The sequence below is a fragment of the Oryzias latipes genome, chromosome 2, assembly GCF_053564925.1.
Source record: "Oryzias latipes strain Hd-rR chromosome 2, Olatipes_Hd-rR_3.1".
In the NCBI taxonomy this organism is placed as follows: domain Eukaryota; kingdom Metazoa; phylum Chordata; class Actinopteri; order Beloniformes; family Adrianichthyidae; genus Oryzias; species Oryzias latipes.
Window position 1 is genome coordinate 37,532,729 of NC_136238.1, and position 11,518 is coordinate 37,544,246.

Sequence of the window (11,518 nt, forward strand, 5' to 3'; positions counted from 1 at the left end):
CGGAGCCTGGAGATGACTGCTGAAGGTCAGAGGGCGGAGCTTCATCAGGATGAAGGTGCTGCTTGGATTCTGGCTGGATGTCCGTCTGTCCTCAGTCCCTTCATGGCTGCTGCTTCTCTTCTGCTGATGTTTCTGCAGGATGAAGCTCTGACAAACTGTTGAAGCTGCTGGAAAACGCTGAGTCTCTTCTTTCTGCAGCTTCTGATAACAGAAACAGTCATTTTAGTATAAACATCAATGTTCCAGTCTCACTTTAAATAAACTGCTGTCCTTCATCAGCCGTTGCCATGGAAACCAGCTGACTCCAGCAGCTTGACACAAGTGGGTTGAGGCAGGAGGGATGTTTCTGGAAAAATCATTTTCTGCTTCATCCGTGAGAAAGCTGAAGAAGAGGAGGAGTGCTGAGCGTCTTTTCTGGCGGGGACTCCTGCTTCACCTGCAGCCCATCTCCACCCTCTGACTGTGTTTCTGACTGCTGTTCCAGCTCATGGCCGCCAGTCTGTCAGCTAACGTCTGATGGGATGGAGCTGACATCTGCTAGAAGATTTCCTGTCAGACATCAGACGTCTAGCAGCTGCTCTGCTCTCTGATCACTCTGTCAGGAATGGTGTCTGGTCCAGCAGACCTCTGGGCGTTAACTCTTCATGGAGTCTTCCTCATGGCAGCCATTGTGAGACAGAGCAGCTGGTGGTCAGGAGGAGGGATGGTCTTCCTGGCTGTCATGTTGTTCTGAGCCTCAAACAGCCTAGAGGTCATTGGCTGCATCTAGAATGGAGGTGTGACTGTCACAGGCAGGTGATGATGTCCTGTAGTTGGAGATCACCTGGATGCTCTGTCACATGTGGCGGGAATCTCTGCTGTTCTGGAAGTGGATTCTCTGAGCATGTGGCACAAAGGTGGAAGTTTCTTCTTCTTCTGGTGATTCAAACCTGGAAAAGAGTTTAGTTTGTCTGATCAGGAAACTGAAAATGAGGACGTCAGCGGAGCAGAAAGAGGAGGAACACCGTCAACAATCATGTTGGAGCTCCAACAGACATTTTCCTGACTCAGCAAAAACATCTGTTTGTTTTTCTTTGTTCTGTCCAGCAGCTGAACAAATGGAAGAAGGTTGGAGGTTCAGTGGACCAAGAGCTGGATCATCTAAAGGAAAACGGGCTCCACACACAACATCTATGTGAGGATTATTCTGGAATTACTGGCTCCATTTGTCTGAATTATGGGTTACAGCTGATAAATTCACATGAATAATGAGGTCATGAGAGAAAATCTACATTTTCTTGCTGGTTTCTATTGAATAGAGTGATTCCAATCAGACTAGTGAAATATTCTGAATGTTTCTGAATCTCCATTGATTCATGACTTCTGATCAGTTCTTCTTTCTGTAACTATGATCTAAATGGACTTTAATGAAAGACCATGTGATGTTTCCATTGATGCTAAAGCTGACCAATCATGTTATTGATTACAACACGAGCGCTTTCTGTGTCTAAAATCAGTCCCAGAAGAGTTCAACCATGACTTCAATGCCTGAGCTAAGCTCCTCCCCCTTTGTGTGTCTTTGTGTGTGTGTTTCTTGTGTGTTCCCCTGACTGCAGCAGTGTGTCGTCAACAAGAAGCTGATTCCTAGAGAAAAGTGAGAGTTTCAGCTCTAAGGGGTCTGAAGTCCATCTGAGAAGATCACTGACTCATCAGTCCTGCTGTCCCTGAAGACCGGCTTCATGTTCAGAACCAGCTTCAGGTTCTGGGCTGGGATTGGATGTGTTGTGGTGGCAGTAAAGCAGGTTCAGACCCGGATCAAAGCAGAATGTAGAAAGTGTCAAAGTGTCAGTCAGACTCCCAGACAGAATGTTCCAGATCAGCATTTATTGGTTATTTCTTGATGTTCTTCATCTTTGGAGAAAAGCAGAGCCAAAATAGGATCCCAGATCTCCCATCAGGCCTTGCAGCTCCTGACTTTGTGATGAGTTCCTGCAGAAACTCTTGGAAATCTCATGTTGATTCTCTCCCAGTTGACATCCACAGAGATTTTCACTGCTGTTGTTCAACTGTAGAGTTTGTCACAGACGCTCAAACTCATGAAGAGTTCAGCTGGAAGTTGAGAACGAGGCTTTGAAACCAGCAGCAGTTTGAGTCCATTCTGATGTTCCATTCAGGTTTCTGCTACAACAAGCCTTTATTTTGAAAGAGCCAGTGGGGCAGAAACAATAGAAGGAGGAGATTACCAACCCCCCCTGGAATGTTGCCCCCAGTGCAGTGGACTAGTGGGGGCAGGGACGGCTGAACCAATCACAGAAGACTGTTGCAGCTTTCCCTCCAAAAGTCAACCAATCAGATGTTGTTGTTTGGATTCTTTGTCTTGAAGTTTCACATGTGGAAGCTTCCAGAGTCTTTTCTGTTTGGTGTGCAGGCTGAGCAGAACTGACTCCTGCAGGATCACAGGAACTTTCAGGAAAATCTCCAAACAGGAGAAAAGTTTCTGTTTGGAACTTTTTTCTGGGATTGTGAGACTAGCAGATGATCGATCGGAGCTGCAGTGAAGAGGACAGCGGTGTTTGTGGGAGTTGGAGCTGAAGGTCGGAGCAGGAACCATGTCTTCAGAACCTCAGGAAGGTTCTGTCAGAGAACAACTTTCTGCTGGTGAAGGAACCATCATCCAGAACGAGGAGGAGCTCTGTCGTCAGCGCAGACTGCTGGATAGCAGCTGGAAACCACAGCTGCAGCTCCACCACATAGGTATGTGACCTTCATCAAAGGAGTGTAGCTCTCTGAAGCTGCTTGGGTCGGGCATTGGGGCTGGCATGCGGTGACGAGGTTCAACCCAAGCAGGCCTGGTGGTGAGTGGCTCCTGGGTCTTCTGGGTCTTGGCTCTGTCCTTGGCCTGGGTCTTGGTGTCCGGCTCCCAGTGGCCCCAATGGCTTCCACCCAGTACGGCGCAGCGCCTGTCCTGTGCTCGGGGCCCTAACGCCGGGGTTCCCCCTTGCTCCTGGATGCAGGAAGGCTCTGTACCTGGCTGGGTGGTTCCCCTGCTCGAGCCAATTCAGGTCCACTTGAGTTGGTTTTGCCATGTTGGTAAAGACGTTTGTGCAGAGGTTGTTTCTCTAGCTGCATTACTAACATCACAGAACAAACTCAGGTGGACCTGAGTCTGCAATACACCTCCACCTGAGGGCCACAAACTACTCCTTCCAAGATAGCAAGGTTTGAGTTTTAGCCAGAGAGAAAGGATGGTTTGAGCGAGGTGAACAAACCGGTTTCACATAGGTCATTAACAGCTGAAAGAGATGACCAGTCACTGGCTCCCCAACCCCCAGCTGAGGACAAGGAACTCATAGCAACCCAAAACCATGTAGTCATTGGACATCACTGCCAGCAAGCAGCGGATGTCCTCCTAGCACCCTACCCACCAATTTTAACCGCACTTTAGACATTTAGGGCCCCTTGGTGGGGAGGGTGAGGGGACGTCACTGTGAGTAATCAGGAGATGTCCCCTTAGTGCCCTACCCACCAATTTTAACTGCACCCCCCTTAGTACACACAGCCCTCCCCCCTCAATATATACATCCCAACATAAACACACACACATGCACACACACACCCTCTTAAACACACATACGCGCACACACATCGCACACACATTTTGCAAGGAAGGTGGGACCTGGGACCATCTGTCCCCTGCCTCTTCCCTGGTGGGGGGTACGGGCCCCTTTGCAACGGCGGCCGTGTCCCCGGGGTGCCGGCTCCCTGGGCCCGGCGGTGTTCTCTCCGCGCGGTGGGGGGGTTCACATTACATCTGAGCCGGGGGTGTTCGTGTCCCCGGGGGGTGGGTTCTGGTCCTTGCTCCTGAGCGCTGGGCCCCGCCAAATTTCCAACTGTGGCCAAGCCTGGTCGGGCCATATTTACAACACCCCTTGTGGGCCCTCTTTTTTCCCCGGGGTTCTCCCCTCCTGGGCGGGACCCAGAACCTTACCATAATGATTAACAACCAGTAAACTTGTTGCTTTATGCTGCTTCATGGTCTTATCCCCCTTCCCCTCCTATTATCACCCTTCTACCCCCCCTCTCTCTAACGTCCCTCTCTCTTCTTCCCCTTTTTCTTTTTCCGTCCGGTCCAACACCAAAGATTTACAAACATGATTGAAATTAATAAAGTTTGGCCTCAATTACAAAAGGGGTTTTTCAGACATACCTTTGGTTTGTCTGAAGATTAATAACCCCTCTTGTTAAAGTAAAATATGTCCAACACAAGAGGCCCTCAGCTCTCATCTGTCTGCCCAGCTGTTGGACAGGACAAGTTAAAAAAAAAAACATGTAGTCTAAGTAGACCATGCTATCCAGTTTCAGGTCTGAATCCTCCCCCAGGTGCACATTTAAACTAGGTCTTTCACCAGCTATTGGCATTTTTAATCCTACTTCTGATGGAAACAAAATCGATGAATGTGAGTCTTCACAGACATTTGGTGTTTTCAGATAAGCAGTTAATAGTATTTATTAACAATGCGCAAAGTTCTAAAACATAATAAATGTCCTGTGTCCTGCGTTTCTGCAGTCCTCCCCCAACATTGGGTGAACGAGGATGAGGATCTCTCCAACCAGCAGAGGAACTTCAGAGTTGAACATGAGAAACCGGACCCTCCGCTTTATAAAGAGGAACTGGAGGAACCAGAACCATCACTGATTAAAGAGAAGAAAGAAGGGTTCTACAACAGTCAGCTTGATCTGAAGCAGGAGACTGACACCGTAATGGAGATTCCTACTTATGAGGAAGATGAGAACAGTGAAGCAGATCTAAACAATCAGAGCTTTAATGTAACTGATAGCCAGGATGAAGAAGGAAACCAACATGAAGAATCAACATCAACTACAGATGAAGAGACAGACCCACAGAACAGAGATCAGAGGAAGAGGAGGGACAGAAGTCATGTCCAAAGTGTGGACAGCTCTCACATGTCAGAAGGTCAGTGTGAAGGCTCGTACACACCGGGACAAATTTTGTGCACACCAACGTGAAATCTCCACGTGTAAAAGCGGCATTTTTTTAAAAACGCCTCGGGTTCGTTTTTTGTTTTGACCCGCCGCGTCAGAAACTATACGACCAATGAGAATGGCGATTTTGCACACGTGTCTGGAGCTTCTGAAGTTACAGTAAAACACAACTTGGGGGCGCTCAAACATCAAACTGCCTTACTGAGCACATATACCAGCGAAGAAGATAGACGCTACTTGGCGTCTATCTTCTACACTGCCGCAAAGAAATAATGACGGACATTCTAAAATATCCCCGAACCAAGCACCAGTTGGAGCTACTGGTGCTTGAAATATTCATGTTTTCTTTGTATGATTCTGACAAGCGCGAAAATACTTTCTCTCTTCTTCTGAGGGAAAAGCGACTTTAAGAAGCATGAAGTTGCACAGCGCCACCTTGTGTACAGGAGTATTTCTGTTTTACATTAAGCGCTATCTAATGTCAGGGAATGAAATTGCATGTTCGCTCGGCTCATCATCAGCGAAAATCGCCTGGGTGTGAACACAAAAAACGTGGCGAAAAACGCTGGTGAATAACGCCTGGCGAATATTCGTCCCGGTGTGTACAGGCCTTGACTCTGATGTTAGAAAAAATCCACAGAAGGCAAATCTTGGTAAGAAATACAAACAATCTCAAAAAGAACTATCCCTCCTGACTACATGGGTCTAATGAAAGATGTTAAATCTGTTTTAGGGCCCGTACACACCGAGAGGAATTCGCGCGCGATATTCGCCGAAGTTTAACGCCTTGTGAATAAACAAAGGGCACCAAGGTGAGTGTGCACACCGAAGCGGAAAACGCCACGCATCAAAGCGTCCTTTTTTTTGAAAAATGCCTCGGGTTCGTTTTTTCGGTTTGAGGCAAAGGACCAATGAGAATGGTGCTTTTGCACACGTGTCTGGAGCTTCTGAAGTTACAGTAAAACACAACTTGGGGTGCTCAAACACAAAACTGTTTTGCTGAGCACACATATGTAATGGCGAAGAAGATACACGCCAAGTTACATCTAAACTGCCAGTGCAAATACACTGCCAGTGCAAGGCAAGATGTATGTAGAGTTGCTGGTCTCGTTGGTGTCATAACACAGAGAACTTAATGACAAACGCGACAGCGATTACAAAGATCTTGATAAAAGAGAACTGTTATGGAGTGGTATTGCACAGCAAATGGGCCTTGATGGTGAGTTTCATTTAAATGTACGTTCCTACAAACGTTTCACAATCGCCATTGTTTGTGTGCTGTAGTGGAGGAGGTAAAACACAAATGGAAAAGCCTCCGAGATACATACACACGAAAAAAGCATGAAGAAGATTGCCGAAGTGGACAGGCTGCTAAAAACACGAAGAAGCCGTGGAAATTCATGAAGGTCATGGAGTTCCTCGCAACATCAACAGAATTTCGAAGGTAATATTATCATTAGAACATTACAATACATAGCTGTGTGAGTGCTGCCATAATGCATTGACATTAAATATTGATTAACATGATATCATTGCATGTTCCCTGTTCACAATGCGATCACACCTCTAGTTCAATATATTAGTTTATGTACTGTGTATAGGTAACCTCTGCTGAAATTTTGCTGCCTGACATATGGTACATTTAAATTAGTATGAATCTAAACAAAATTAGTATTTAAACATTAAGCTCTGGAGTATTTTGTCAAAATGGCTATGAATCGGTGGCATGGCCCACATTGTGAGTTATGTTTCTGATGTAAACTGAATTTGTCTTTACATTGTTCACAGCGATATTTCTCATGAAAATATGGATGAAGGGGTTGATCAAGTGGTCGTTCAAAAAGATGTCAGCGACAGAGAAGCATCTGCAAGCACGTCTTCAGGATCAACCTTCTCCAGCCCAAATGTGACAAGGTCTACGTCAAACAAAAGAAAATGGCTCGAGACACCAGACTTGTTGGTCCAGTACCTTTTATCAAAAGAAGCAAGGGAAAATGAGAAAAAGGAACGGAGAAGAGAGAAAGAGGAGCGCAGAGAGCAACGAAGAGAGCAACAAAATGATGAAAATTACTTGTTTGCTCTTGGCTTGATACCAGCACTAAGGAGATTGTCGCCAGCTGTACAGTCTTCAGTCAAACTCAGAATCCATCAGCTGTTGCATGATGCTGAGTTTGGCCAGGCCTCTTCTGCTTTTTTTTCACAGCAGTCGCCGGTGTCCTACCATCAGGTCCCCCCGCAGACCCCACCAAACTATGGCTGCTCTACTACTTCTTGGCTACCCTAATAGATGTTTACTTTATACATTTTAATTCTGTTTTTTTTTTTTTTTTTTTTTACATTCCAGAAATTTATTTGAAAATAGCTATTTCATACATTTTTATTTACATTATTGTTCACTTGCACTACAGTCATTGTGACTTATTTGCACAACCTTTTCTGGCTCCTTTGATTACTTTATGTTTGTGATTGTTATTGCAACTTATAGTTCATTAAAAATAAATAGTTTCATTTTTCCAAAAGAAATTGTGCATCAGTGACTTGAAAGTAATGTAGCATTTTGGGATTTGGCATATTTTTGGACATAAATATTCTTGACCTCTTATTGAAATAGCTATGTGCCCAATTATGGAGTCACTGCATTTATAGGCAACATCTACAGGAACACAACCATTATGGGCACAGCATTGTGCAGGGAATGAGAACATCTTAAAGAAAAAGTTAGTAAAAATGTTTATTAAAAATACACACTTTCAAAATGCACCTTACATTTAGTTGTAAATAAGTATATGTTGAAGGGACCAAATACATTTTACAAAAAAACTATGCTTTAACTTTGATAGAACTTGTTATATCAAAAATGTTAAATTTGCTGTGATGAGTGCTGCCATATTAATTAATGTAGAATCAGATGCAATAGATTTGATAGTGTATTCAAGTTCAGATTGTATATATACACATACACTAGCGGTTTTCACAATGGAAAATGTAGTTAAAATGGCTCAAATTTATAGGTTGATATTATCTGTTCCCCAGAGCATGGTTCACATGTTCATACTGCCAAGCAACTTCTCCTTCTGGTGAGTTGAAGTAATCTGCATCAACTAAGGCCAGCAATACAACGGAGAATGTACCTTTATAATTAAAGTAGAGAGAACCAGAGTTTGCAGGGGCCTGGATGAATATGTGTTTCCCATCCATGGCTCCCAAGCAGTTAGGGAAATTCCATCTTTCATGGAATCTCCTGGCTGTACTCCTCCACATCTCTTCAGTAGGCACTGGCAAATGTTCATCTCTGAGGCAGTGCCACAATGCATCACAAGTTTCACTCACTATTGAAGCCACAGTTGACACACCAAGTCGAAAGCTGGACGTAATAGTGCGGTACGAGTCCCCAGTGCTTAGAAAACTGAAATAGAAATAGACAAATACTAGTTTTTAACAACGCTTCACATATGTTTTTACAACATTCATTGAAGTGAATAAAAATGTAAACGAAATCACCGTAAATACACAGCGGTTTTGGATTTGGGAACCCAGATCGATCTGTTTTATTCTGTTTTATGCTGTTTTGTTTTACTCTGTTTTATGGAAATATTGTTAGGGAATAAATTTGTTAAACTTAATCCGGTGGAATCCCGTGGTTTGCTTCTTCTCGACTTTTTTGAACATGCAAGGAAAGTAATCTCAAAGCGACAGATTATTTTCCTACACTGTAAACTCAGTTTCTGATCTGTTTCATGATGACATCTACAGACATCCTACTGTCTCCAAGCTTCTTATTGGACATAACATAGCAAATGCCAAACTCCCAAACCATCAAATAAGAGAATATTTTAATGAAACGTCCTTTGCCTACATCTCAAATCCAAATTATATAACCCAATATTTTAATATTTTAGAAAAGAAACAAATACGAGCTAAATATTTAAAACTCCCCATTCCTCCTAAAGCCAAGGAAAGTAATCTCAAAGCGACAGATTATTTTCGACAGAAGGTTTTCTTTAAAACCTTCTCAGGTTTACCCTTCCAAGGAATTATTAAGAAAACGGTTTGGAATTCCCGAAAATTGTTGTTCTTTTTGTCATGTGGAGATTAAAACAACTGAGCATCTTTTCTTTGAAACATTTTATTTTAATGTCTTTTGGAATAGTTTACATTACAGGCTTTTCCCCAAGTTTTCACTTTTAGCAGACTTTTCTATTAAGATCATCATTTTTGGGTTTCTTTTAGAAAACAAAAACACAGAACTTATTCTGAATGTTGTAATTATTTTGGGTAAATTCTATATGCATAAATGTCGTTTCCTTAAAATCAAACCATTTTTTTCATAAAGAACTCTGCTCTTTTTTTTCATCTGTAAAATTCATGGAAAACAAACTTGCTATGGAACTTCAAAGTATCATAGGTAACTTGCAGCTTCTTGATAACCCCCTGAGTTAAAAATAATTAAAATGTCTATGTAAACCCCCCTTCATTCATTCATCATCATCATTACCGTTTATTCCCTTTTGGGGTCACGAGCATACACTGGGAAGAACATGCAACTCCACACAGAAAAGTCCCCCATTGATGTTGTGTTTTTTATGTCCCCCAGCTGGGACTTGAACCAGGGGCCTTCTTGCTGTGAGGCAAGAGTGCTAACCACTGCGCCACTCTCTCTGTATTATTAGTAAATTTTTACTTTATTTTATCCTGCATCTGTTTTTTGAACATGTCCAGTACTTTTTCTATGTTTCTATACCTTGCATTGTATACAACTGTCACAAACTGTTAACCTCAATTGTCTTTTTCAATAAAAAATAAATAAATAAATAAATAAAAATGAGGGTAATTTCCCATGGCACACTACACACTGGTTAAAAACCAGTGGTAGAGTTTAATAGCAACTATAGAAATTTAAAATTGTGAATGAAATGAAAAAAATTATGAGCTTTTATTGTCTAAGGCTAGATTTTTTATTTTTTTGTGGCTCCAATGTATACTGGTGGTACCTTGGCCACATGAGATGTCAAAACATTGCCAGTAAAAGGGAAAAAATGAAATAAAAATGATGCTATTAATATTTTGATAAACTCCATTAAACTTTTGTCTCATTTATGGTGATATTTATATTTTTATATCACACTTGTTGGATACGCCATTTAGACTCATACTATGAATAAAATTAAAATGCAAAAGAATATTAAATAAATCGCAAAATCAATTTAAAGAACTCTTCGGTCCGTTCTTGAACTCAACATTGTTCCGGTTTGTCAAATGTCAAAGCCTGTTACACTAGTGATCGTTACAACACGGAACAAAAAATCATACACGGGTCACTAGAAATGTAAAAAGTAATCGCAACTTATGATTTTACAGGGATTTTCACAGGAAAAAAGAGAAACTCGCGTCACGTCAGCCCGCAGATATGAATGAAAAAGATCAAATGCTTTCAGATCATTTGAGGCAAGGGTGGGCAATTATTTTGACTCGCAGGCTGCATAAGGTTCTAAAATTAGGTAGAGGGGCCGGACCAGGAGTGGATGCATGAAGTGAGAAAGTAATAACCTGTAATCTGGTTGAAAATTATATCTCAAAACAGAGCATTTTAGAGTTTTTAGGTTCAAACTTTTGTTCTCATTTTAGAGCCAAGTGCACTGCCGGCTTGATGTACCTTGTGTAAAACTAGGAGAAATGCTGTGTTCATGTGGTGTGTGAAGAATAGTTAGAAACTGCCTTTAACTTTTATTACACTAATGGTTTAAACTTAATTCACTGAGCATGTATTGTCATCTCAAAATTATATTACATTTGAAGAAAGCACAGCCAAACTATTGTTCTAACAGTTTATTCTCATCCCTTTTTCTGTGCATGTGTGATCTGCTGAGCAGGCCTCAGAGTTATCTTCACTTTAGCCTTGGAGCTTCTCTCCAGCAGTAACCTGTGGGCGTGATTTTCACAAGAGGTCCATCGGACGATCTTCTGAAAATGCCAATGCAGGCTTTTTATACCAAAGCCCATCCCTGAGCTCGTTGGTTCGGACTTTGAATGTACCATGTTCATCTGTCTGTCCCCTTCGTGTTTGTGCGAAGTAAAACCTCCACAAAAGCTAAGTATTGTCTCTGAGTCTTATTCATTCATTTCTGTGTGCTGGAAACTGAAGGGGAACGAACCAACCTAATATTTTTATTAATACAGTCCTTTCTAGAAAATCCAGTTTCCTCACATGGTGGTTAAATGATTGGAAGAATGAAAAATCACAAATCTTCCAACACCACATGTATGCTAGAGCGGGGCCCCAAACTTATTCTTGTGAGGGCCACAATAACTCTTTTTCTTTAAACTTTTATCTTTCTTTTATTGTGAAGTCCTATAGTAAAGTTTTATTAATTCATGATCCTTTTTTATAAAATAAATAACACTATGAAATAACTAAAAGACCAAATAAGTGTGATTTTTGAAGACAAAAGTCAGGAAAACCTACTGATACATTAAAAAGAAAAAAAGAACTAGTGGATCCTCTCCCGTCATTTCCCACTGAGACTTTGAAGGCAGC

The 11,518-nt window shown here is 42.1% G+C and overlaps 2 protein-coding genes across 3 annotated transcripts in view; one reads left to right on the top strand and one right to left on the bottom strand.

Moving 5' to 3' along the window:
• LOC144986976 (uncharacterized) overlaps nucleotides 1-11,518 on the bottom strand; it is a 117,209-nt gene that overhangs the window by 40,521 nt on the left and 65,170 nt on the right. The window lies entirely within an intron of this gene.
• Nucleotides 265-11,075, top strand: LOC144987835 (uncharacterized). Of its 2 annotated transcripts, XM_078937369.1 has the most exons (5): nucleotides 265-1,174; nucleotides 1,596-2,733; nucleotides 4,547-4,954; nucleotides 6,268-6,427; nucleotides 6,772-11,075. In XM_078937369.1, the coding sequence occupies exons 2-5, from the start codon at nucleotides 2,589-2,591 to the stop codon at nucleotides 7,265-7,267; spliced, it is 1,209 nt and encodes a 402-aa protein (XP_078793495.1). In that variant the 5' UTR covers nucleotides 265-1,174; nucleotides 1,596-2,588; the 3' UTR covers nucleotides 7,268-11,075. The 2 variants fall into 2 exon arrangements, with proteins under 2 accessions (XP_078793495.1, XP_078793504.1); XM_078937378.1 differs by lacking the exon at nucleotides 265-1,174 and having other exon boundaries at nucleotides 1,398-2,733.